Raw genomic sequence first — 23,784 nt, forward strand, 5'->3', positions numbered from 1 at the left:
GCAAAGCTCTCTGTCTCCTTCTTACTCTCAGATTACTTTTCTGTGCCTAAAGGCACGCCTACAGCTTGTTGCTCTTCCTGGTTTGCCTTTTAAGAGGTCACATGGCCTGCTACTGTGTGTGTGTGTGTGTGTGTGTGGAAAGGATTTCTCAACCTCTTTTTAGGAACTGAAAGCAGTTTAGTGAGTTTTTCTTCAAGTCAGATGTGCACTAAATCAAAAGGGTTCCCCTGGAAACCCTGCATGGGATGAGGCTGTCTAGTCCAGGAATGAATGAGGTGTCAAGGAGCAGCAAAGAGCTAGCCCAAGTGTATTTTTGCAGTTTTGAGGTTGCGGTGTGTTATACAATGTTTCCCAGCTCATGCCTCCATTAGAAGAGGTCAAAGAAAGGGAGGAAAGAGCAAAACTCCAATCGCCCCTATAAGACTAACAAAATGTGTGGTGGATTGAGCTTTTGTGAGTCACAGCTCACTTCAGATACTTCGATCGGAAGAAATAAACTGTGACTCATGTAGTGATCGAGTGGAGCGCAAGTGGAGCGCAAGTGAACAGGGAGGAATACATGTGAGTCTGTTCACTTGCCGTTCAGGTGTAATTCGTCACTTCTAGCTTGGCCCTAAGCAGGGCTTTTTTTCTGGGAAAAGAGGTGGTGGAACTCAGTGGTGGAACTCAGGACTGCACAATGACGCCACTTTGGGTCAGCTGGAACAAGGGGGGAGTTTTTAAAAGTTTAAATCACCTTATGTGAAAATGGTCACAAGGCCGGTGGCCCCGCCCCTTGATCTCCAAACAGAGGGGAGTTTAGATTCCCTGCTCCAGCGGCGCGGAGGTCAATCTAAACTCCCCTCTGTCTGGAGATCAGGGGGCGGGGCCTCCAGCCTTGTGACCATTTTCAAGAGGTTCCGGAACTTTGTTCCACTGCGTTCCAGCTGAAAAAAAGCCCTGGTGAATACACATACAATCTGTGTACAGTGTACAATTGATTTTTTTATATACATAGTTCTCAAGTTACACTCAACACACGTAGAGCTTAACGTGTTGTTTAAACCTCACATTTATCAAGGTTCTTGTCTCTGGTTTCAATTGCAAATTGAACAGGCGTTAACTCTTCCTTCCAAACAGATGTGCACAGATCCGTGCAGGATGGACATGCGTTCCCTGTACCATGTGAATAGGACTTCTGTCTTCTTCCATAACGTGGTGCACTCATAAGTATTTGACAAGCCAAATCTGTAAAATCTTGCCAAGAAGTGAGTCATATTTTGTCACCTTCCAGCGATATCGCATGCAATGTATGGCAGACAGCTGGCCTTGTCGAACAATGCATCAGCGCACGCAGCATCCTTTAAACTACAAATTAACACTTGGCTGTCTGTAATGACCCAGGGATAGGGGGAAGGGCAGGCTGGAACTGTATTTGTGAGACCGTGGGTCATCTAGAGGAGGTGGTCAGCTCCAGAATGGGAAATTCCTAGAGATGCAATTTTGTAAAGGCTTTCTGGACCTATCCCCTTCTAATATGTTTTCCAGCACCCAGGTTGGTGCACTTAATTGATTCTGCTTACTGTAGTGGGAAACTGTAGCAGGAAAGTACATGAGCAGAAATCCCACCGATTCCACCTTTCCGTTTTTTTGTCTTTGGGCAGGTCACTCAGGGACTCACTGCACCTTACTTTTTACCGCAGCTTGGGTGGGGAGGTGTCTTCTGAGTGTCTGCACTGCCCAGGTACATGCAGGCCTGATTTGGAGTAAGATCATGGTACACAGGTAGAGAGGATTTAGGTCTTCACTTCTGCACAATATTTATGGGACTTGAAACAGGCCTGGGGGCAATATTTGCGCTGTATAGAGTTGCCAACTGTGTGTTGGAAAATTCCTGGAGATTTGGGGGTGGAGCCTGGGAAAGGTGAGATTTAGGGAGGGGAGGGACCTCAGCGAATATCATGTCATAGAATCGTCTTGGTAGCTCCTAGGAGGGCAGAAAGGCAGGGTATAAATTTTGTAAAATAAAATAAAATGAAATAGAGGCCACCCTCCAAAGCTGCCGTTTCCCCTGAGGGAACTGATACGTGTAGTCTGGATATCAGTCATAATTCTGGGAGCTTTCCAGTCGCCACTTGAAAGTTGGCAACCCTATAAAATTGCACCATTAGGGAATGTATAACAACAACAACAACATTCGATTTATATACCACCCTTCAGGACAACTTAACACCCACTCAGAGTGGTTTACAAAGTATGTTATTACTATCCCCACAACAAAACACCCTGTGAGGTGGGTGGGGCTGAGAGAGCTCCTAGAAGCTGTGAATGACCCAAGGTCACCCAGCTGGCTTCAAGTGGAGGAGTGGGGAATCAAACCCAGTTCTCTAGATTAAAGTCCCGTGCGCACCAAACTGGTTCTCTTATGTAATGTGTAGCTCAAGTCAGAAAAATGGTACAAATATCGCCCCTCAGACCTATTTCAAGTCTAACAATGCAATCCTATGGTGAGTTACTCTAGTCTAAGCCCATTGAAGTCAATGGAGTTAGACTGGAGTAACTCTCCATAGGATTGCACTGTAAGTGTATACTACAGTCCTAATCCGAATCAGGCTGGTATGCCTGGAAAATGCAGAGCTTTGGAATGCTTCACTCCACCAACCCAGAGATACTTGCAGAGAAAATGTCAACATGTAGCTAGGCCCATCAGAGGCACTTTACACATTGCCCTTTTCATAGGTTTTAGTTTTGTTTGACTTTTCCTTCCTTCTTTCCTCATTCAATTGCATTGCAAAGGCCTATTGTTGTGCCATTTGTTTGATAACTGCTGATTGTTGTTTTTCCTGTTTATGATGCTATCTCTATATACAGAAACCTCTTTGTGTGTACAATAGAGAAGTGATACAAAACAAAGAAATAAGTAGAAATAATACTACTTTTTAAAAAAAGCTAAAGTGAAAGCTGTTAAACTCCATGCAAGTTAAAAAAAATCTGAATATAGGAAATGACCGGTGTAATAAATCTTGGTGGTGGAGAGTGCCATCAAGTCATAGCTGACTTATGGAGACCCCGCCCCCCCGGTGGGGTTTTCAAGGCAAAAGACTAATAGAGGTGGTTTGCCATTGCCTGCCTCTGTAGCTCTGGTCTTCATTGGAGGTCTCCCATCCAAATACTAATCCAGGGTGACCGTGCCTAGATTCATGAGATCTGACAAGATCAGGCTTGCCCAGGCTATATTGGTGAGGATGTAATAAATCTTAATCAAGATTAAATAAACCATGTAAAGTCCTCATTGTTCAATATCATCAACCCAGAATGCCACAAGAGTACACAATGGCTTGATAATTGTGAACATTTTTGTTTAAAAGGTTGATGTTCAACCGGTCAAGCAAATGTGTATTTTAGGGCCAAGGTAGAAGTGACGAATTTACACTTGAATGGCAAGTGAACAGACTCACGTGTATTCCTCCCTGTTCACTTGTGCTCTACTTGATCACCCAAGGTCATTCAGTAAGCTTCCATGGCAGAGTGGGAATTCAAACGTGGTTCTCCAAGATTCTAGACCACCATCTAACCACAACATCACACTTGCTCTCTTTTGTATACCCAGCCTTTCTCCACAATGGGAAACCAGAGTGGCTAACATCATTTTCCTCTCCTCAATTTTATCCTCCCAACAACCCTGTAAGGTAGGTTAGGCTGAAAATGTCTAACTGACCCAGGCATAACTGACCCATAGCTTCTATGGCAGAGTGTTGATGCAAACCTGGGTCTCCCAGATCCTAGTCTGAAATTCTAATAACTATTCCACACTGGCTTTTGTGAGGTGGCTGCTGCTGAACATTAGCAAACAGACAGTCCTTAGTAAGTCATGAAGTTTCATAGTATCAAATTGCCTGGTGGTTGTTGGCAGGGTTGGCCCCCATGAGTTCTTTTTCAAAGTGCCAAACAGCCCTGGAAGGGACCCCCTCCACCTTTTATGGACAGAAACCAAAGCTTGAAGGCTGGCAATACTGTTGTGGTTGTCTAGGAACCCCCACAATGTCCACTGATTGAGAGAGTATAGTTACTGACTGACTGAGAGGGCATTCATTTCTTAAAGCTACAGCCACTAGTATTATTGGAGTGGGATGGAGGTTAACCCCCAATGTATTTTTCTTTAGATTTCAGGTTTTTATATAAACCTAGGGTTTGTTCAAGTTTGTAGGAAGATCTTTATTGTCTATTCTTGGCTTCAATCTTTGGATTTCAGTATCCACAGTTTGGGGCATGTTGGGAATTAGATATATCAATTTATTCAGAAATAAATGTGGATTAAATCTAGTTTTATTTTCTGTCCCTTCTATCTTAGTTCCTTGCCCAATGGATTTTTTTGTCATTCAGTTAGCTTATTTCTCTTTGCCTTACCTCTCCTAGAAACTACCCGCTCCTACTTCCATGTATTTATTGCCGTTTCAGTTTCACCCTTCCATAACAGGAAGGACCTCCCCCCCCACACTGCATAATGAATAAACGTGTCTCTGGTGGTGTGAACCACTTTTTCCAGCTGGGCTATTGCATAACTAACTTAATTTTGGTTTTGCAACTAGGTCAAAAGCCTGTGGCTGAAGAGGCCCTGCCTGTAAGCAAATCTCTGGTATCGTGATTAACTGTGGTGGCATACCAGAAGGATGAGTGGAAGGCATGCAGAGAAGGGAATGGCTTTTAGATAAGCTCTGTCAAGCAATTAATTTACTTATTAAGTTCATTTATACTCTGCCTTTCTCCCCAATGGGAGAAATATTTAATTTGACGGTCACCATGTGAGCTTCCATGGCAGTGTATGGATTCGAACCTGGGTCTCCCAGTTTCTAGTCTGACACTCTAATCTCTATACCGCACTGGCTCTTCATTTCGTAGAAAAAGAGCTGCAGGAACTCATTAGCATAACTCATTAGCATAGCTTATTAGCATATGCCACGCCCCTTGACATCACCAGAAGTGTGTCATTAGTATAATTGATTTGATCGGGCCCGAAATGCCCGGGGTTTGGTTGCTGACAGACGGGGGAGTGTTCCCCCACCTGGCAGTGGCCTGATCAGGGCCATTTTGGCCCCAATCCAGGCCAAAATGGGCCCAAAATGGCCCCCGACCTCAGCCATTTCAGCCACGATCCCGGTGGAAATGGGCCCAAAATGGCAGGAAATGGCTATTTTGGGCCCTTTTGGGCCTGGATCGGGGCCGAAACAGCCGGGATTGGGTAGGTGCCAGGCAGGGGAGGGAAGGGTTCCCCTGCCCAAAATGGCCAAAAGTCAGGTGGGCGGGGCAACCTGACAGTGACCTTTTGGTGGAATTGCCATTCCCCCTCCAAATAAGCCCTGTAGTTTCCAATATAAGGAGCAGGGAGGGCAGATTAGGAGGAAGATTGCAGCCTGTTGTTGCATTTAAGCTGTGGTTTTGTTTGCTCTTCTTCTTGCCAAGAATAAAGTTTGTGTATTGCTGGGGCTTGATCATAAGGGCTTATAGCTCAATGGCCTTGAACAACTGGCCATTGGATCCAGGATCAGCCCCCAAATGTTTGGTTATTATATTTACATTGTATTGTAGTTTGATTATATTTTTAAGCTTCTTTGAGTACCCTCAGGGAGAAAAGTGGAGAATAAATGTTCTCGGTAAAAAAGAAAAAGTGGGGGACCCACAAGGACTTGGGGGGCATCTTATGTTCCCCTCCTGCGCCATGTCCTCTTTCCCTTTCCTGCTCCCCATAGCCTCTCCCCCTTTCCTGCTTCCTTTTCTTCTCCCCTCCTGCCTTTGTCTGTCCCCCTGCTTTTAACTTTCCCTTTTCCACCCCAGGTAGCCTCTCCTCTATGGCCCAGCTGTGTGGTGGGGAACCTGCAAGGAGTTTCTGGGGTACTTCACTTTACCTTGTATCCCCTTTTATTTCCTCTTTCCCTCCTCCTGGCAGCCCCCATATGCTCACCTTTCCCTACGGCCTTCTCTCCTTCAAACCCACTAAACAACTTATCTTTCACCTGTCCCCCATCTTCATCTATATTTATTAAATTGCTTCATTTATATACTGCCTTTCTCCACAGTGGGGACCCAAAGCAACTTACATCATTCTCCTTGCTTCCATATTATCCTCACAACAGCCCTGAGAGGTAGGTTAGGCTGAGAGTATGTGACTAGATCAAAGTCATCCAGTGAACTTCCACAGCAGAGTTGTGATTCCAGCCTGGATCTCTCACATCCTACTCTGAAACTGTAACCTGTACACTACACTGGCTTTGGGGGAGGGGGGTGGGGGTTGTTGAACAGTACCAAGCAGTTGGGCTTGGGTGAGTCATGCAAGTCATGTGGTATCAAGTCATGTGGTGGTTGTTTCTGGGCCTGGCCCCCATGAGTGCTCCCTAAAAGCCCAAAACAGCTCTAGAAACAGCTCTGCCCTCTCCCCCTGCCTTTCTCTGACAGAAACCAATCCTGAAATACTGACCTAACTGTTATTTGGTTGCCAAGCAACAGCCACGGAGGGCATCTGGTTAAAGCTACAAGAACTCCTCTAATCATTTGGGTTTTTAAATCCCCAATGCATTTTTTTTAGATTTCAGATTTTTCTGCAAACCTGGAGCATTCTTCAGGAGTGTAGGAAGATCTGTCTTTTCCACTCATGGCTCCAGTCTTCAGATTTAAGAATCCATAGATCAAGGCCACTCTTATATTAGTATATAAGATTTCCTGTGTAAGCCTGATCTCATCAAATCTTAGAAGCTAAGCAGGGTTGGCCCTGGTTAGTACTTCGATGGATAATAGATAGGCAAGTCTTCAGTGCTCCCGTGCTCCCCACTGCACCAGAAAAAGGTGATTTTTAATGAATCTGGCTTCAGCACAACCCACAGCTGTCCTGTCATGCTATGCAGGAGCTCATGTGTGCTCTCCCTCCCCCGTGCCTTCCCCCCAACCAGCCAGGTGAGAGGGCTGGGGGGCAATAAGTAGAGACAAGGTGGTGGTGGCAAGGCTGATGGGAGACCACCAAGGAAGTCCATGGTTGCTGCACTGAGGCAGACAATGGCAAACTACCTCTAAACATCTCTTACCTTGAAAACCCTATGGGGTCACCATAAGTCAGCTGCAACTTAACGGGCACCTTCCACCCACGCACATTTACAACACTACCATTCTCAAAAAGCCAGTGTGGTATAGTGGCAAGGATTAGAATCTGAGAGACCCAGATTCAAATCCTTGCTCTGCTCATTGAGCAATAGGGTTGCCAGTTCTGGCTTGGTAAATTCCTGGAGATTTGGGGCAGTGAGTTGGGAGGGCAGAGGTTGGGAAAAGGTGGGGAGAGAACTCAGCAGAAATGAGATGATATGTAGTCCATCCTCTGAAACTGCCATTTCCAGCACGGAATGGATCTCTGTAATCTGGAGATCAGGGCTGATTCCAGATGGCCCTCCACATCCCGAAACATCGCGTGTCGTTGCACGGAAAACACGAAATATCGCGTTTTCTCGCGTGAGTTTTGCGCGACCTCGCGCAAAACTTGCGTGAGAAAACACAATATTTCGTGTTTTCCACACGACGACGTGCCACGACGCGCAACGTTTCGGGAAGCGGAGGGCCGTCTGGAATCGGCCCAGTTGTAGTTCTTGGAGAACTCCAGACTCCAATGAGGTTGCTAATAGAGATGGGCATGAACTGGGAAAATCCCAAACCATGCAGTTTGTGGTTCGTTGCTTTTCACGAATCACGAACTTTCACGAACTTGCCCCGGTTCACAGACAGGTTCATTCGGTTTGTGAAGACGTCACTTCAGGGTCAACAGAAGGTCTGCAGAGAGCCCATCCCCCTCATTGCTAGAAAACTGATTGATCGGCGCTAGGTCGTCTGCAGTGATGAACTGAAATACAAACCAAACGAACCAGGCTAAAATTCATCACAGTTCGTGAGACATGAGCTCCCATGAACCCCTGGCTTGCAAATCATGAACCAGCCTGGTTTGTGATGAACTTCGGTTCGTATTTCGGTTCATGCCTGCCTCTAGTTGCTAACTTCTTGTATTTGATAGTGGAGCAATCATTCTCTCTCGGCTTCACAAGGTGAGTAAAATAAGGAAGGGTCATCTAGTCTAACCCCCTGCATAACACAAACAATTCACAGCTCCCCCGTCCCGCTCCCCCAATAACTCCAGCTGAACGTCCAGGGGAAGGCAAAAAAAAAAAAAAACCCTAAAGGATCCCTGGCCAACCTGGCTTGGAGGAAAATTCTTTCCTGACCCCAAAGAGACAATCAGCATTACCCTGAGCATATAAGAAAGGGCCACAAGAGGCGAGCACCGACTCATCCGTTCCTGCTCTCCCTCTCACGATCTACCTAAGTTCATACTGAGTCATAGAATCAGCACTGCTGACAGATGGCCATCTAGCCTCTGCTTAGACACCTCCAAAGGAGGAGAATTTGCCATCCCCTAAGGAAGCTGGCTTCACTGGGGAACCACTTTAACCATCATGAAGTTCTTCCTGACGCTTAGCTTTTGGTTTACTTTTAAACCTGTTGGTTCCGGTCCAGCACCAGATTTTCACTAATCACTCAGAGCCATTATTTCCTAGCAAGCCAGTTCTCACTTGGAGATAAATGATCTCCCACTGGTGTCCATGTAGATTTGGCTGATTTGTTACAGCCCACAGCAATTTTTTGAATGATGCAGAGGTAATGATCAGGAGGCCTTGGCACACCCTTGTACGATTCACGGGATTGTACAATTTTCAATCTTCTTTATGCTTCCTAGAAAAATGAGCTCTCTGTTTAAATCTGCACTTTTGAGTCCTGGTTTCAATGTGATGCTAGTGTGGGATTCTGTACTTGTGCAGCATTTCATTTCATTTCTGCAAAGCCGGTGCACGTGTTTAGTATTGCAGACTCTGAGCGGAACCACAAGTGACAAAAGGCACAGATTGGACACTTGTCTGCTTCCCTCAAGTTTTGATGGGAAATGTAGGCAGCTTGGCGGAATGTTGGACAAGTGACAGTTGAAAAGTCCATTGGACAGCAGTCGGAGAGCCAAGCTGCGAGACCAGGATGCCTACATTTCCCATCAAAACTTGAGGGAAGCTGACAAGTGTCCAATCTGTGCCTTTTGTCACTTGTAGTTCCGCTCTCTGTAGCCCAGGTAGGCGTTGCTCTGGCATGTAAGCTAAGAACATATAGCTGCTTTGCATGGGTGGAAGCCCAATTTAAATGAGAACATTGCCAGTACGAAGTGCCTCAGGCAAGTTCTTTTGCCTCGTCAGTAACCTATTTAAATGTGGCCTGAATTTTAGCCAGTCCTCTAAATAATTTTTCCCAATCTCCCAAAAAGTAAATTCTCTCCTTCTTCATCCATGGTGCACCAACACTGTTTGTGGCTCAGAAAATGGACTTTTTAAAAAAGTATAGAACAAAAATGGCATTTGTATCTAAAGACAGGAAGAGTGAGAGTCTCTCTACACAAGACATCTTGGCATGTGTTCATCAGGTGGAGAGAGAGAGAGAGAGAGAGAGAGAGAGAGAGAGAGAGAGAGAGAGAGAGAGAGAGAGAGAGAGAGAGAGAGAGAGTTAGTTGGGAAGGGTAGTTTAAAAAGACAGAGGAGGTGGAGATCACTCAGAGGGTTTGTTCATTCAATCTTTGCCTCCCTGAAGGCTCTGTCACTTTTACCTCCCTGGTCTAAAACTGTGGGATAGCAACCACAGGGCAGTGAGAAATGGAAATTTTCAGAGCCAGGCTTGGACCTGAAGAGGTTATAATGGGCTGAAGTTTCCCTTCTGGCATTTCACAGCCCCTTCACACAGCTCCAGTGTATAGCAAAGGCTTTGCCCTGCCACTGGCTTTGTCTTTATAAACTGCCATTCCCAGCTAACTTTGCACCTCCCGTCATGTTCCCTTCATATGTCAGATGTCTCGTGTAGAGAGGCTCTGAGAAGTGATTTTCTATTCTGTATGCAGAGGAGTTAGCCGTGTTAGTCTGTAGTAGCAAAATCAAAAAGAGTCCAGTAGCACCTTTAAGACTAACCAACTTTATTGTAGCATAAGCTTTCGAGAATCACAGTTCTCTTCGTCAGATGCATGCATCTGACGAAGAGAACTGTGATTCTCGAAAGCTTATGCTACAATAAAGTTGGTTAGTCTTAAAGGTGCTACTGGACTCTTTTTGATCTATACTGTATTGCTCAATTGGAAATACACGTTGCTCTAGATACTAATTTTCCCCTTGTCAATTATAAACAATGAAGCACAAAACCGTGTAGCTATGATGATGCAATCATCAAGCCCTGTGGTTATTAGCTATGTTCTTGTCCAGAAAAAGGGAGTGTTGTTGGTGGGTCTGATGAATGAGCATTCCTGAAACAATTGGGAAGCCAGAAGGAAATGGGTGTGGTGGATAAAGGTTCTGTGCATTTACAGACTCTCTGGGTGAGGAACTGGCAATTCCCACAAAGAAGCTTCTCTGTCCACTACGGTGCCTTGCTTTGCCTAGTAATGCTTTAGAACCCTTTCACGTTTCCATTTTAACTGTTATTTGTTGCTGCCTCAACTCTGTGTAAAGCAATGTGGGGAGGGCAGATTCAAACAGCATTTACATGCATTTATGAGCCATACATGAACTTCTGTGGCCATTTCAAACGGTGGTACTTTTTTGTGGCAGTGCCGCGATTTTTAAAAAATGTTTTAAATGTCAGCACTACAGTGTCAATGCACTAATGCAGTGATACCATACCATACGTGCTGTACGAACATTCACCGCTGTAGCAGTGTAGCAAAAATCACTATCAATGTAAAAAAAAGGGGGCAGGGGGAGAGAATGTGCTGAAAATGGGCAGGAAAGTAAAAAAACTTTGCACTGGAGGAGGCATTGCAGATGTTTCAAACAGTGAACTGCGGTGAATCAGAAGCTCATGGTATACTCTAGAATGGGAGAAAGATTGAAATATGTCACCAAAAATCCACCAGCAACCAGCATGGTTTATAATGGCTGTATGAAAAGAGCCCCAGACTCTGGCTTTCTGGGAAGGAGAGGTATTCCCACTCACTATATATTTTTTTAAACCACCTCTTCTATAGTCCCAAATAGAAGTGGGCACGAACCGAAGTTCGCCACGAATCAGCCCGGTTTGTGGGTTGTGAACCAGCGGTTCGTGGGAGCTCATTTCTCACGAACCGTGACAAATTTTAGCCCAGTTCATTTGGTTCGTATTTTGGTTCGTCACTGCAGACAGTCTGGTGCTGATCAATCAGTTTCCTAGGCAATGGGGGGGGTAGGCACTCTGCAGACCATCTGCTGACCCGGAAGTGACGTTTTCATGAACCGAACGAACCGGTTTGCGAACTGGGGCAAGTTCATGAAAGTTCGTGGTTCATGAAATGTGACAACCCACAAACCGCATGGTTTGGAATTTTCCTGGTTTGTGCCCATTTTTAGTCCCAAATTCCCAAGTAGTAGGAAAGAATTGCCCTTTTTGCACAGTATACTAGTGGGGTGCACTAGCTCGGGCCCTGATGCACATTTATTCACTTAAATATTTCTTATTGGAAAGTCTGATTGGTCCCCAACCATATGATTGGAAATTGGGGCACACCCTCAAAAGAATGTGCCCAAATCAGAGACAGTGCTTTGATCAAGTAAATAATTCAAAGTTCTTGTTCATATTTAGCTCCCCAGTCTTGCTTTATACTTCCTTTTTGTTGTTGAATTGTTTTTTGTATTTGTTGTTGTAACATTCTTTTAAAAATGAACGAAGCCCTCACTTCTATTTGAAAAATATCAAGAGGAAAATGATTACTTTTAATAGACTTATTATGAGGACCTCTTTCCCCTGTAAACAAATCCAAGGTGAGGTGTTTGGTTCCAGATAAAAACCATTATCTCAGGGCCAAGCTACAAGTGATGAATGACACTTGAATGGCAAGTGGATCGAGTGGAGGGCAAGTGAACAGGGAGAAATACACTTGCCGTTCAAGTGTAATTCGTCACTTGTAGCTTGGCCCTCAGAATCATGCTACATATCCCTCTTCCTATTAATAAGCAGTAAGCAATGTGTCTAGTTCATTCAGAGCAATGGCAAACACAGAAGCGTGGTGGCAGGTCCCTTGGAGGCTGGGCATTGCTGTTGTAACCATCTGTTGGGAGGATAGGAATGGTCCAATCATGCACAAGGCAGAGATGGGATAGCATTAGTCATGCCTAGAAGAGGCATCAAACCCAGTGGCTGGCAATTTGGGTTCACCCTGACCTGAATAGCCCAGGCAGGGTTGGCCTTGGTTAGTAATTGGCTGGGAGACCTGCAAGGAAGCCCATGGTTGCTATGCTGAGCCAGGCAATGGCAAACCACCTCCGTTAGTCTCTTGCCTTGAAAACCCCAGCAGGGGTCGCCATAAGTCAGCTATGGCTTGATAGCATTTTCATTAGAAACTAAGTGCTGAATTACTGAAATGGTGCAATCGGTGGCTGCTGTACTGCATATAAATGAATTTGACATCCTTGGATACAGTCATTGCACAGAGGCTGAAAGGTTATTTCTGCTGCAACGAAGAAGTCTTTGTGGATGCCTAAAGACTAGCAGATTTATTGCAGAAAAAGCTTTTGCCAACTAGATCCATCTTCATTCGAGATTTTACTCAATGACTAAGCTCATGGATGGCCAAATTCTGCCTTTCTGGGAGCTAGAACTGTTTTGTCTTCACAATGCGACCTTTTTGTGGTTGGTATGGTTTTGTAAGAAAAGTCCCACTTTTTTTTAGGTAAGGGATCCTAGCACATGCGCTTGGGCACAGCCATGGCATTTACACAAAACCCAAAGAGATCTGGCTGTGCTCTGGTTAGACCTTACCTTGGAGTACTGTGTCCAGTTTGGGGCACCACAGTTCAAGAAGGATGTTGACAAGCTGGAACATGTCCAAAGTTGGACGACCAAGATGGTTGAGGGGTCTGGAGATCAAGTCTAATGAGGAAAGGTTTCAGCTGGGTATGTTTAGCCTGGAGAGGAGGCAACTGAGAGGTGATATGATAGCCTTCTTCAAGTATTTGATGGGCTGTCACATAGAGGATGGAGTGGAGTTGCCCCAGAGAGCTGGACCAGAAACAACAGGTTAAAATGAAAGCAAAAGAGCTTTCAGCGAAACATTAGGAAGAACTTCCTGATAGAGCAGTTCCTCAGTGGAACAGCCTTCCTCAGGAGGTGGTGGGCTCTCCTTCCTTGGAGGTATATCAGAAGAGGCTAGATGGTCACCTGACCGTATGATGATTCTCTGACCTAATATGAATGTACACAGATCAAGAGAGGGAGTGCATGAAGGGATTATCCGGTCCTAGGCTCTTGTGGCCTTTCCTTATATGCCCAGAGTAATGCCGATTGCCACTTTGGGGGTCAGGAAAGACTTTTCTTCCAGGCAAGATTGGTCAGGGCCCCTGGAGGTTTTTTGCCTTCCTCTGGGCATACAGCAGGAGTCACTGGCGGAGGTGAGGAGAGGAGATAGCTGTGAATTTCCTGCATTGTGCAGGAGGCTCGACTTGGGGTTCCTTTGAACTCTATGTGTCTATGTTTCTAACAAAGTGAGGCCTCTCTTCTTTTCTAGTTACTCAAATATACTTTACTTCCAAGTAAAACACCTTAATCAAAATTTGGCAAGACCTCAGGGATAAAATTACTATATGGGCCTGATCTGGAATAGGGGGCATCTTTTGGCCACCATAAATACAACCTCAGGTTGCCAGCCTCCAGGTAGTGGCTGGAGAGCTTCTAGAATTACTACTGATCTCCAGACAACAGTGAGCAGTAGACCCCGGAGAAAATGGCTGCTTTGGAGGGTGAACTTTGTAGCATTTTACCTTACTGAGGCCCCTCCCCTCCCCAAACCCTGCCCTCCCCAGGATCCACTCCCCAAATCTACACAAATTTCTCACCCCAGAGCCGGCATCCCTACAAACCCTTTTAAACCTAAAACGTCCATGTGCGCCGTTTTTAGATAAGAAACACAAGACAAGTTTAACTTTTAATGAGAAAATAATTATATACTTGTATGTCTCACAGTCACTATAAAACAGAAGCATGGTACAACAATGAAGTGGTTAACACATACAGTAAGCCATGTATTTTATGACTGCATTTGGTTGGTAATTTATCGAAATGGAGGAAACGACTGTTGCAGTTTTCTCTAGCGGATTCTTTGAGACGGGGAGTAAAATAACACCAAAACGGGCAGTGTTAAAACAAGAAACAGTTTCACAGTTATGCTCTGCAATTTGAAGAAAACAAAAAACAAAAAAAACAGCAAACAAAAACCCTGGATACAGTCACAATTTATAATGCTTAATTATGACAATGCACAATTGAATTAAATCAGTATTTTCTGCAAGAAATAATCTTCTTTGTATGTGTGGAGGAAAAAAAGCTACTTCTGTGGTAATGTGTGATCGCTGGCATATATTTATTTATAGATACCTAAGCAGTAATAATGAGTAAGTGGAGGTCCATTGCTAAACTATCAAAGCACTAAGTCTATTATTGCTGAAAATGGTAGTCAAGATCCCATAATTCCTAAAGGAGAAAATGCCTACTGACAGCCATTCACACAACTGTTTTAAAGGGGAAATGCATAATGAATTAAGCTGCTCCTTCCGCCTAGCAAAGTCATCATTTTGCTGCTAAGGAGGAAAAAAACATTGGTAACACAGAATGAGAATACTTAGACAAATGAAATGTGATTTTGGTGTCTTTTTATTTTCATTTTTAGAAACAGGGAATGCATTCTTTGTGTTGAGTTGATTACAACCTTGTCACAGGGGGAGGGGGGATCCAATTCCAAGCAAACCTATAGTCTTTGATTTTATTTCCCCCATTATAAAATTACCATTTTTCAGTAAGAGTTGCATGTAATATAAAAAGGAACTAACTTCCTCATACTAAGATCCGCGCACAGCACAGCACACAATCCAACTGCTTTGTCATAATCCTGAGAATTTTCAACTGGCTTTGAAAAGAACAGCCCTCTGGAGAACACAGTCTTGATTGTACAGGCAATTTTGGCTAAAGGCTCAGAAAACATAGACAAGTGTCAGTGGGCCTTTACGAGCTAATGATAGAAGTTCTTCACCGCAAACGGTTTAACAGCTTTCCCAGTCATCTTCACCCACCCTCCTCTCTATATATCTGTTTTTTCTTCTACTCACGAAGTAGTTATTCTTTCCTAATCTGAAACAGTTTAGCATTCAGTCCAATCAAAAATTAAGGACTTTTTCAATTACATTGATATCAACAGACAAGAGTTAAACAGGTGCTTCTATTGAAATTAACAGATCAATGGTACTTTTGGCTGGATTGTACCTCTTCGTTCTTACAAAAAAAAATTCAACCAGAATAGTGTGCAAACTGCAAATATAAAGCTCTTATATGTAAAATAGATTCCAATCACAGTAACTGGGATTTTTTTCTGGTTACAAAATTTGCAAAGGTGTAGTAGATCCACGATGCCTGGCCCATAGTCCTGCAGGAATATTAAAAAGAAATCCCTGCAAGCACTTGGGACTTTCCTGTTTCCAGCTAAGTAAAGGAAAAGTCCCCTCTGAATGCACGCAGTTCTGTCTGCACAGCTGTCAGAAGAAGATCTGTATAGATAGCAAGAGATTTGGAATACTATCAGTTGTACACAATGTTATCCATGCAGATGGCCTCCTTAGGCCTAAACATTTCTACTTTGCTCTATATACAACAGAGAGTGAGTGAGAGAGTCCCCTCCAATGCTGCTGTATTCGTATTGAAAACTGCCATTTTCTATAGGAAAGTAAGATCTTTCAGATTGCCAAGTCCTTTATTAGTCTATTGAAATATCAGAACACAAAGATTTCTGTTTATAATATGTAACATGGAAACAGAAATTTATGGAGGCCCCCTAGTTTTTGCTTCCCTTAAAAAAACAGTCTAAAGTAATCTTTTTATGCAGTTGTTCGAAGTGTGATAAATTCTGGACCAGAAATTATGGCTGTTGATAATTAAACATTCTAATGCGTTGCCTGGACAGATAAAAGACTAAACTGGCAGGTAGACTCTACTACCATGCCAGAATACAAAGTTTAAGAATAAATACCACATTTCCTGCTAAATGTCAGATTACAAAACAGTTTGATAGTTTTGAAAGGCTAATTCATGCAAATGCGATTTCAGTTCAGCTCTGTTATTATGAATACTGCATCAGTTTAGTGCCTCTTTAATATTTCCTTAAAAAAAAAAGAAATGTTTATACCCCTAGAGCTGGCAAATAGCTTTGGAGAAAATAATCTGTACACCCATGTCTCTTCTTCATACTCCTCCTATGAACGCAGCTTCGCATGCACACACGCAAACGCACGCACACACCGATAATCCTGTGTCATAGATTCCCAGCCGACACTCTGTCTAAAGGATCTATACATTTTCTTCTACATCTGAAAACACTGAACGAACAGCAAAAATAATCCTTTGGCTCTTTTCTTCCCCTCTTACATCACCGTCTCTCAACTTTTTTCATATCCTGTTAAAACATCCCTCTCACACTTTATTTAATACCAAGACCATTTTTTATGTAGCACAAATATAGCTAAAAGATATAACTATTTTTCTTTGATACCTTTCTCAGCAATTTGACTTGAAGGTCAATAATTGCTTCAGTAAAAACATTTAAATGTTTCTGATTCTCCCCTTATCTTTCCAACTCTGCTGCTCTTTATAAATTTCACTGTGTGTCCCTTCCCATATTATCACAACTACCACTGCCCATTAAATACAGATAGATAATAATGCAAGTATGTACTGAGAGACAAGAGACCAATCTGATAACCACAAGCATACAGGTTGCTAAAACTACAACATTCTGGTTAGACATTTCTCTCCATCTCTCTCTTCTAGACTACCAAGGGATTGGTTCTTCATTATTAAAAGGAAACTGTATTAAGTATATTGATTATGAACTAATGTGTGGGTAAACTTGCAACTAAAACCACCTATGATAAATTAAGAGAAAGCTTCATCCACCTGATTTTGCCCCTCAAAAACCCTTGCAAAATAACAGTAACACCCCCCCCCTCTGTACTTTATGGCGAATGGATTGTACATTCACATTTGAAAATTAACAGACTCCTCTTTTTCTTTTTTTTTAAAAAAGTCTACTAATTTAAAGCAAGAATTAAACCAAAAAAAACCCTCTTGCCCCCACAAGTTAACAACATTAAAAAAAACTATCTTGGATTTCTTATGGTTATCTAGGATATACCAGAGTAATATCCCTCTTTTTAAAGCCACATATGGAACAAAGAGCCACGGTCAGACCCAAATAAAGCTTGAACAATGGTTTGTTTTTCCTCATGAGATGCCACCTTGTGGTAAGATGCTATACAGGCCGAACTCTTTCCATTTCCAATACAATGCTGTGAAGATAGTTAAAGAAAGCATTAAGGTAGTCGTTCTTTCCGCTCTGAAATGTGCTGTCGATTCCTGCCACGATTTCTTGTCAGTGCCGCGGCACTGACTCCAAAGTTACAGTCAGCTGCCTTGGGTGTTTTGAAGGGGAGCGGGGACAAGGGATGCTTTTCTCAGTGTAACTGTCCTGGGTTGTGTGTATAGATGTTCACACACTCACACACATATAAAATGGTCTGCTCCTGTTTGAATACGGATTGCAGAGACTGGTGCATTTACAATAAATATCAGATTAAAATGATGCAGCTTTTTTAAAAAAAAATTAAAATTTCTATTTGTTGTTCTATTTGGTTTCTTGGTCTCTGCAATAATAATAATAATAATAATAATAATAATAATTAATAATAATAAAGCGCTTGCGTATTTGCCAAGAAGAACTACTCATTTTCTTCCCGGTTAGCATAAATGCCAGCTTCCCAGCGCAGGGCTAGAGCACTCTTCCTGCGGTTGACCCTGGTCGCTTCCAGGACCTGGAGGAAATAAAGAGAGAGAAAAGTATTAATTTGGTTGCCCATTCCCCAGTGCAGGCAGATGGACAGCACAGCTGATGAAGAGTATTGTGTAGCCTGAAATCTTACATCCGAAGCAGCTGATGGATGAAAGGTTGTACCTACCTTGCTTTGGTCTGCATTTCTTGTTCACTGGGAGACATAGCACAGCTCTAGCCAAAAATTCATTTAAATATGTCAGCGAAGCAACTGTTGTCCTTAAACTTCCAAGCTGTGGATTTAAGCATGTCCATGAAAAAGCCACTGCATGCACTGAAAAAACACAGCAGGACCTGGGTGAAAATGCAGCCCCAGAGCAAAAAACACAAGCAGTGCGTTATTCTCACACCCCTATGGAACATCGCACCTGCATTTGTGGATTACCTGCAGTGGAGAACCGTTCCCACTACCTACTTTATTGTCCATTATATAGTGCACCCAGAGCTAAATTTTTGGCTAGAATCCTATCAGTGACAAACACACACTCTGAAATCGAGATTGTTTTTGTTATCTGGCACTGATAATCATGTGTCCTGTACAGTCTCTCAGTTTGCACTCGCAGCCAAAAAGATAAGATCTAAGGTGGTACTGAACGAGGCTGCTTGACTCCTGGGATAGTTTGGCATACTGTATTGCTTTAAATAATTGTAGTAACCTAGACAAACTGTTATAATGGATTTAATTGTTTATTAGTCAATGTTTGGTGAATTGTGATGGCCTATGGCTACAGACAATAAACTCTTTGAACTTTGAACTTAATAGAACCACAAGCAGTGCTAGCCAGGGGGACCCAGCCGATTGATACAGCCTTCTGACACAAGGACACCGTTCATCCGAGCAGAATAAAAAATCCCACCCTTGGAATCACAGAAGACTTCCCTTGTCTTTAGCAGGAGGCTCATTCTAAGTATTCTGTGCCTTTACTGTTTAGAAACGCTTGACCTGATTAACAATTTTCCAGGGATTTTTGCCCATGCTTTTGCTTTAAAACTATAGAACAGACAAGATTTGGACCCCCCTCTCCCCCCTCCCAAGCAATCAGTCCAAGAAACTGCCAATGCTACATAGTTTGGATGAGATCTGGGACCATACGCTGTTAAAAGTGAATGTTGGAAAGTTTCTGGTTCAAACTTTGACTCAGTAAAAAATTCATGAGATGTCCTTAGGCAAGCCTCTCTTTCTCTCTCTCTGCTTCCCATTTGCAATACTGTGGACTACAACACTGAACTTCTTTACTAGGATGCCGTAAGGCTTCCTGAGATAAAATCTGCATGCTTTGAAAATTTCAAGGCACTATATGAATTGCTGTTCTGGTGTAAACACAATAGTGGACTGGATACAGATTAAAGGTACTCTTCCACATGGTGAAATATACATTGGGCTTTCTGAATATTCAACCCATGAGGATCGGATCCACTTTATTATTCAGTTCTGGCCCCATACTGCTTTGATTCTTTAATTCTACACTTTGAAGGAGTTGAATTGAAGTGACTCTGTTAATTTCACCTCCCCTTTGGGGAGGCGAAGAGGAAATTAACAAACCCTCTGAGGAGCAATCTTTGCCTGCTCTGTAGAGAGGTGAAATTGATAGAACCTTTGGGGAGGCAAAGAGGAAATTTACAAACCCTCTCAGAAGCGAACTTTGCCTGTTCTGTAGAGAGGTGAAATTGACAGAACCTTTGGGGAGGCAAAGAGGAAATGTACAAACCCTCTCAGAAGCTAACTTTACCAGCTCTGTAGAGAGATGAAATTGACAGAACCTTTGGGGAGGCAAAGAAGAAATTTACAAACCCTCTGAGGAGCGAACTTTACCAGGGAACACTGCCTGCTCTGTAGAGAGGTGAAATTGACAGAACCTTTGGGGAGGAGAAAAGGAAATTAACAAACCCTCTGAGGAGCAATCTTTGCCTGCTCTGTAGAGAGGTGAAACTGACAGAACCTTTGGGGAGGCAAAGAAGAAATTTACAAACCCTCTGAGGAGCGAACTTTACCAGGGAACACTGCCTGCTCTGTAGAGAGGTGAAATTGACAGAACCTTTGGGGAGGAGAAAAGGAAATTAACAAACCCTCTGAGGAGCAATCTTTGCCTGCTCTGTAGAGAGGTGAAACTGACAGAACCTTTGGGGAGGCAAAGAAGAAATTTACAAACCCTCTGAGGAGCGAACTTTACCAGGGAACACTGCCTGCTCTGTAGAGAGGTGAAATTGACAGAACCTTTGGGGAGGAGAAAAGGAAATTAACAAACCCTCTGAGGAGCAATCTTTGCCTGCTCTGTAGAGAGGTGAAACTGACAGAACCTTTGGGGAGGCAAAGAAGAAATTTACAAACCCTCTGAGGAGCGAACTTTACCAGCCCTGTAGAGAGAGGTGAAATTCAAACTACGCTCCCTTCACTTGAGCATCCTCGTGTAATTCGTCGCGTGTAGTTTAGCTCTGAGAGAAAGCAGCCTGCTCTTTTTTTTGGACATTACCAGTGAATTCCACACACCCACCCAGCTGCTTAATTAGTGGCTAGACAGACAGGGAGCGTTTCTAAGAGAGTTGAAAGTGGCAAGGTAAAGACATTCCTGGTAGGCACAACCATTTCTTTTGTCTTATTATTGTCCCTGGTCAAAAAGGTTTTGAAGTAATGAGAGCAACCTGCAAAGCAGGTGCAGAAAGATGACCGTGGGGTGAACAAGCACAGAGACAGAGAATGCTGCTTTCATTCCTAGCCTCTTCAACTCCTTCAAAAACATCCCAGTCTTACTAGCTGTCTTCAAATGCGCTCTGGCAATGTTTACCAGCCTCAAAAGAATGGTCCCTGTGTTCTTTGAAATACAAAGTTTTACATTTTTACACATTACCCAGGTTAAGAAGATAAATTCATGAATCTATTGCACAAGCTTAAGTTATTTCTTCTGCGCAACATCCAGTGATGTTATTAGTTCAATATATATTTCTTTTCTTGCATATCTACACCCTAGCTCTGATAACACTTTTTTTTCTAAAGTAAGGTCAGCTGAAAACAATGCTGACAGGTAAATATAACTAGGATCAGGGTACATTCTGTACAAAAATTTACACATCCTGTAGCTATGTGTGTGTGTGCATGTTAAAAAGCACACTGCTGTCCCAAACTAGAGAAATCCGTTTTCCTTCTTAAAAAAAAAAAACAACAATCCTGACTACTAAGTTTGCAATACAGAGAATGTTCAAAATTTCCCAAATCAAACAATCTAGAAGCTGGACTTAAAAAAAAAAAAAGTGGCAAAGGGCTTGTTCACACATACTGAGATAAACCTGAGTTTGCTCTCAGGTGTTCTGGTGTACACTCAACAAGGAACTGCAGCCAGCAATGGATCCTGATCGTGCCTGTATAACACTTAGCCTAAATGAGACAATTTACCATGTTCCTGGTTGCAAGGTGAGGTCTGATGTGAGTACCTACTAAGTGTGTTGATTGTTGCAAATGTTAATCTGTAATGCATGACCTAAAGGTGTTTTAAAGAAAAAACATTTTTAGAGCACATATCCCAGTTGTTGTTGCAAGCAGAGGCAGCCTGCACACTAAGCAGATCTAGGGAATTGTCTAGCGCACCAGAAAACGGGCTGCCTAGGGCACCAAAAAAGGCCCCCGGACACCAGCGTGCCCTACCTGACTGCCTTGCTTGCCTTTCTCTACCCCACCCATTCAATGGAGGGCCACTAGCTTGACTGCACTGGGTGTTACTCCCTCCCTTCTCCTTCATAGCAGGCACGGCGGCTGGTCAGGCCTGTCTTCCCTAACTTGCCTCTGCCAAGGAGGAAGGAAGAGCAAGAGGCTGCAAGACCAGCCATTTGTGGGCTCCACTCTCTCCTTCCTTCACAGTGACTTGGGGCTCAAAGTGCACCTGAATTAGTGATGGTGCATGCAGTGGGTGGCAAACTAGTGGCTAGTTTAGGATGCCAAACTCTTGGGCTAGCCCTCACTGCAAGCTTCCTAACCGAATTTGTAGAAGTCAGTACTTGGAAAGGAGAATGACAGGCACAAATGGGTAGGCTGTCTCTATTCTTTCAGATTGTTTGGAATCAGAACTCTACGGCACACTAATCTTGGCAGTCTCCTTTTCTGGAAGCATAAAAGCTAATGTTCTAATCACCATGGGTTAAAAAAGAGCACATGCTATCATCACGGAACGAGTGAGGTGGCAACTGCACAGGGCAAGTCTTTTAAATGAAATAATACGACGCGTGAAAAGAGAAAAGTCTCCATGAATCCTGCATCATATAGACTAAGCCCAATAGTCATGTTAAATGCACGTTTGTGGCCTTCATAATTTCCATTTGATGTACAATTTAAAACATCTTAAGGGTATGTATATAATCGTACGTATAAAGAATGTACTGTGGGCCAGAGAAAATCATTGAAGAGAAGCTCTATCAAGTCAGGAACTACAACGTCAGGAACTACAATGCCAAGACCACGGCAATACAGCCTGGAAAACCCCCAACAACCATCTATCAAGTATGTTCTAATATTTGCTGCCATGGAATTTCGAAGCTCTTTTCCCATAGGAATGTACAGTTCACTCCAGTCATCTTTGGAGGCCTTGCTTTGGGTGCCCCTTCCATCTGAGTCTAAATGGGTGGCCACACAAAAAAGGACCATCTTGGTTGTAGCACCAAAACTTTGGAACTCCTTCCCCCAGGGAGATCTGTCTGTCTCCCTCTACTGCTGTCTTCCAACAATGGATGAAGACTTTTTGTTTTGTTCGGCATACCCTCAATAACTGCTATTGGCCCTCCTCCATGGTTTTGACGATGTGTGATCATGTATATATGTTGTTTTTAGGGTTCAAATGTTTCCGTGTTCAAATGTTCACCTTAGGGGCGGAAAGGTGGCATTATAATGTTTTAAATAAATAAATAAAACCCAGAGCTGTTGTAGAATAATGGTTAAGTGGCTGGGCTTTGAACCAGCACTCTGCTGGTTCAACTCCCATTACTGCCATGAGCTCAGCAGGTGGCCTTGGGTAAGCCACTCCTATCAGCCCAGCTCCCCAGTTGTATTGTGGGGATAATAATAACACTGACTTTGTTCACCGCTCCGAGTGTGGCACTAATCTCTCTAGAAGAATGGTGTATTAGGGCAGTTGTTGTTATGTTACTATTATCTTTCAGAATCATGTAAAGGTTGGGACTGGACTGAGCAAAAGTTAAGCAATTTGAGATCTCATTCATTCATGGAACAATGCAAACAAAGTGGCAAAGAGCCACGAGTGCATTCTCTAGGTATGTTCAGCTTGGGCTTGACAGTGGGAAAGCCACACCAGCTGAAAGAGTACCAGCTCAGAACAACTATATCCATCACCTTCTAGAAAAGTTTTCTAAGTTCTTGTATCAGGAGCTTCATCTATACAGGGCCAATGAACATGGTGGAGCTGCATAGGGGGGCAGCATCCACATGCCCCATCCCTGCACCACTTACTGCTGGCACTTCCCCTTCCCACCCCCTTTCTGATCGTTATGTCGGTGCAGAAGCACTCCCCATAACCCAGCAATGCCTTGCCTCCCAATAGCTGGGCTGCAGCTCAGCTGTTACAGAAAAAGCTTTGTTAAAGCACTGGGGGTGGGGGGAGCTCACTGTTTTAAAAGTGGTGCTAAGCTCTTCCTGCTGATCGTTTTCCAAACCTTATTTAGACATAGTCACGACTCAGAATCAAGCGCACACATGTTTGTGTTAGATGGCCACCATGGCCATAATTTCAAACACGCTGACTTAGGTTGTGGCAGGGCTTTTTTTCTGGGAAAAGAGGTGGTGGAACTCAGTGGGTTGCCCTCAGAGAAAATGGTCACATGGCTGGTGGCCCCGCTCCCTGATCTCCAGACAGTGGGGA

The 23,784-nt window shown here is 43.5% G+C and overlaps 1 protein-coding gene across 2 annotated transcripts in view; it reads right to left on the reverse strand.

The window, feature by feature from the left end:
* Positions 1–14,690: 14,690 nt before the first annotated feature.
* Positions 14,691–23,784, reverse strand: part of LOC129334356 (A-kinase anchor protein 2-like) — a 132,150-nt gene continuing 123,056 nt past the window's right edge. For both annotated transcript variants that reach the window (XM_054986423.1, XM_054986422.1), the window contains one exon: positions 14,691–17,909. In XM_054986423.1, the coding sequence (XP_054842398.1) occupies positions 17,836–17,909 (74 nt within the window). In that variant the 3' untranslated portion in view covers positions 14,691–17,835. The remainder of the gene's footprint in view (positions 17,910–23,784) is intronic.

This window comes from Eublepharis macularius, chromosome 8, assembly GCF_028583425.1.
Source record: "Eublepharis macularius isolate TG4126 chromosome 8, MPM_Emac_v1.0, whole genome shotgun sequence".
NCBI classification, from domain to species: domain Eukaryota; kingdom Metazoa; phylum Chordata; class Lepidosauria; order Squamata; family Eublepharidae; genus Eublepharis; species Eublepharis macularius.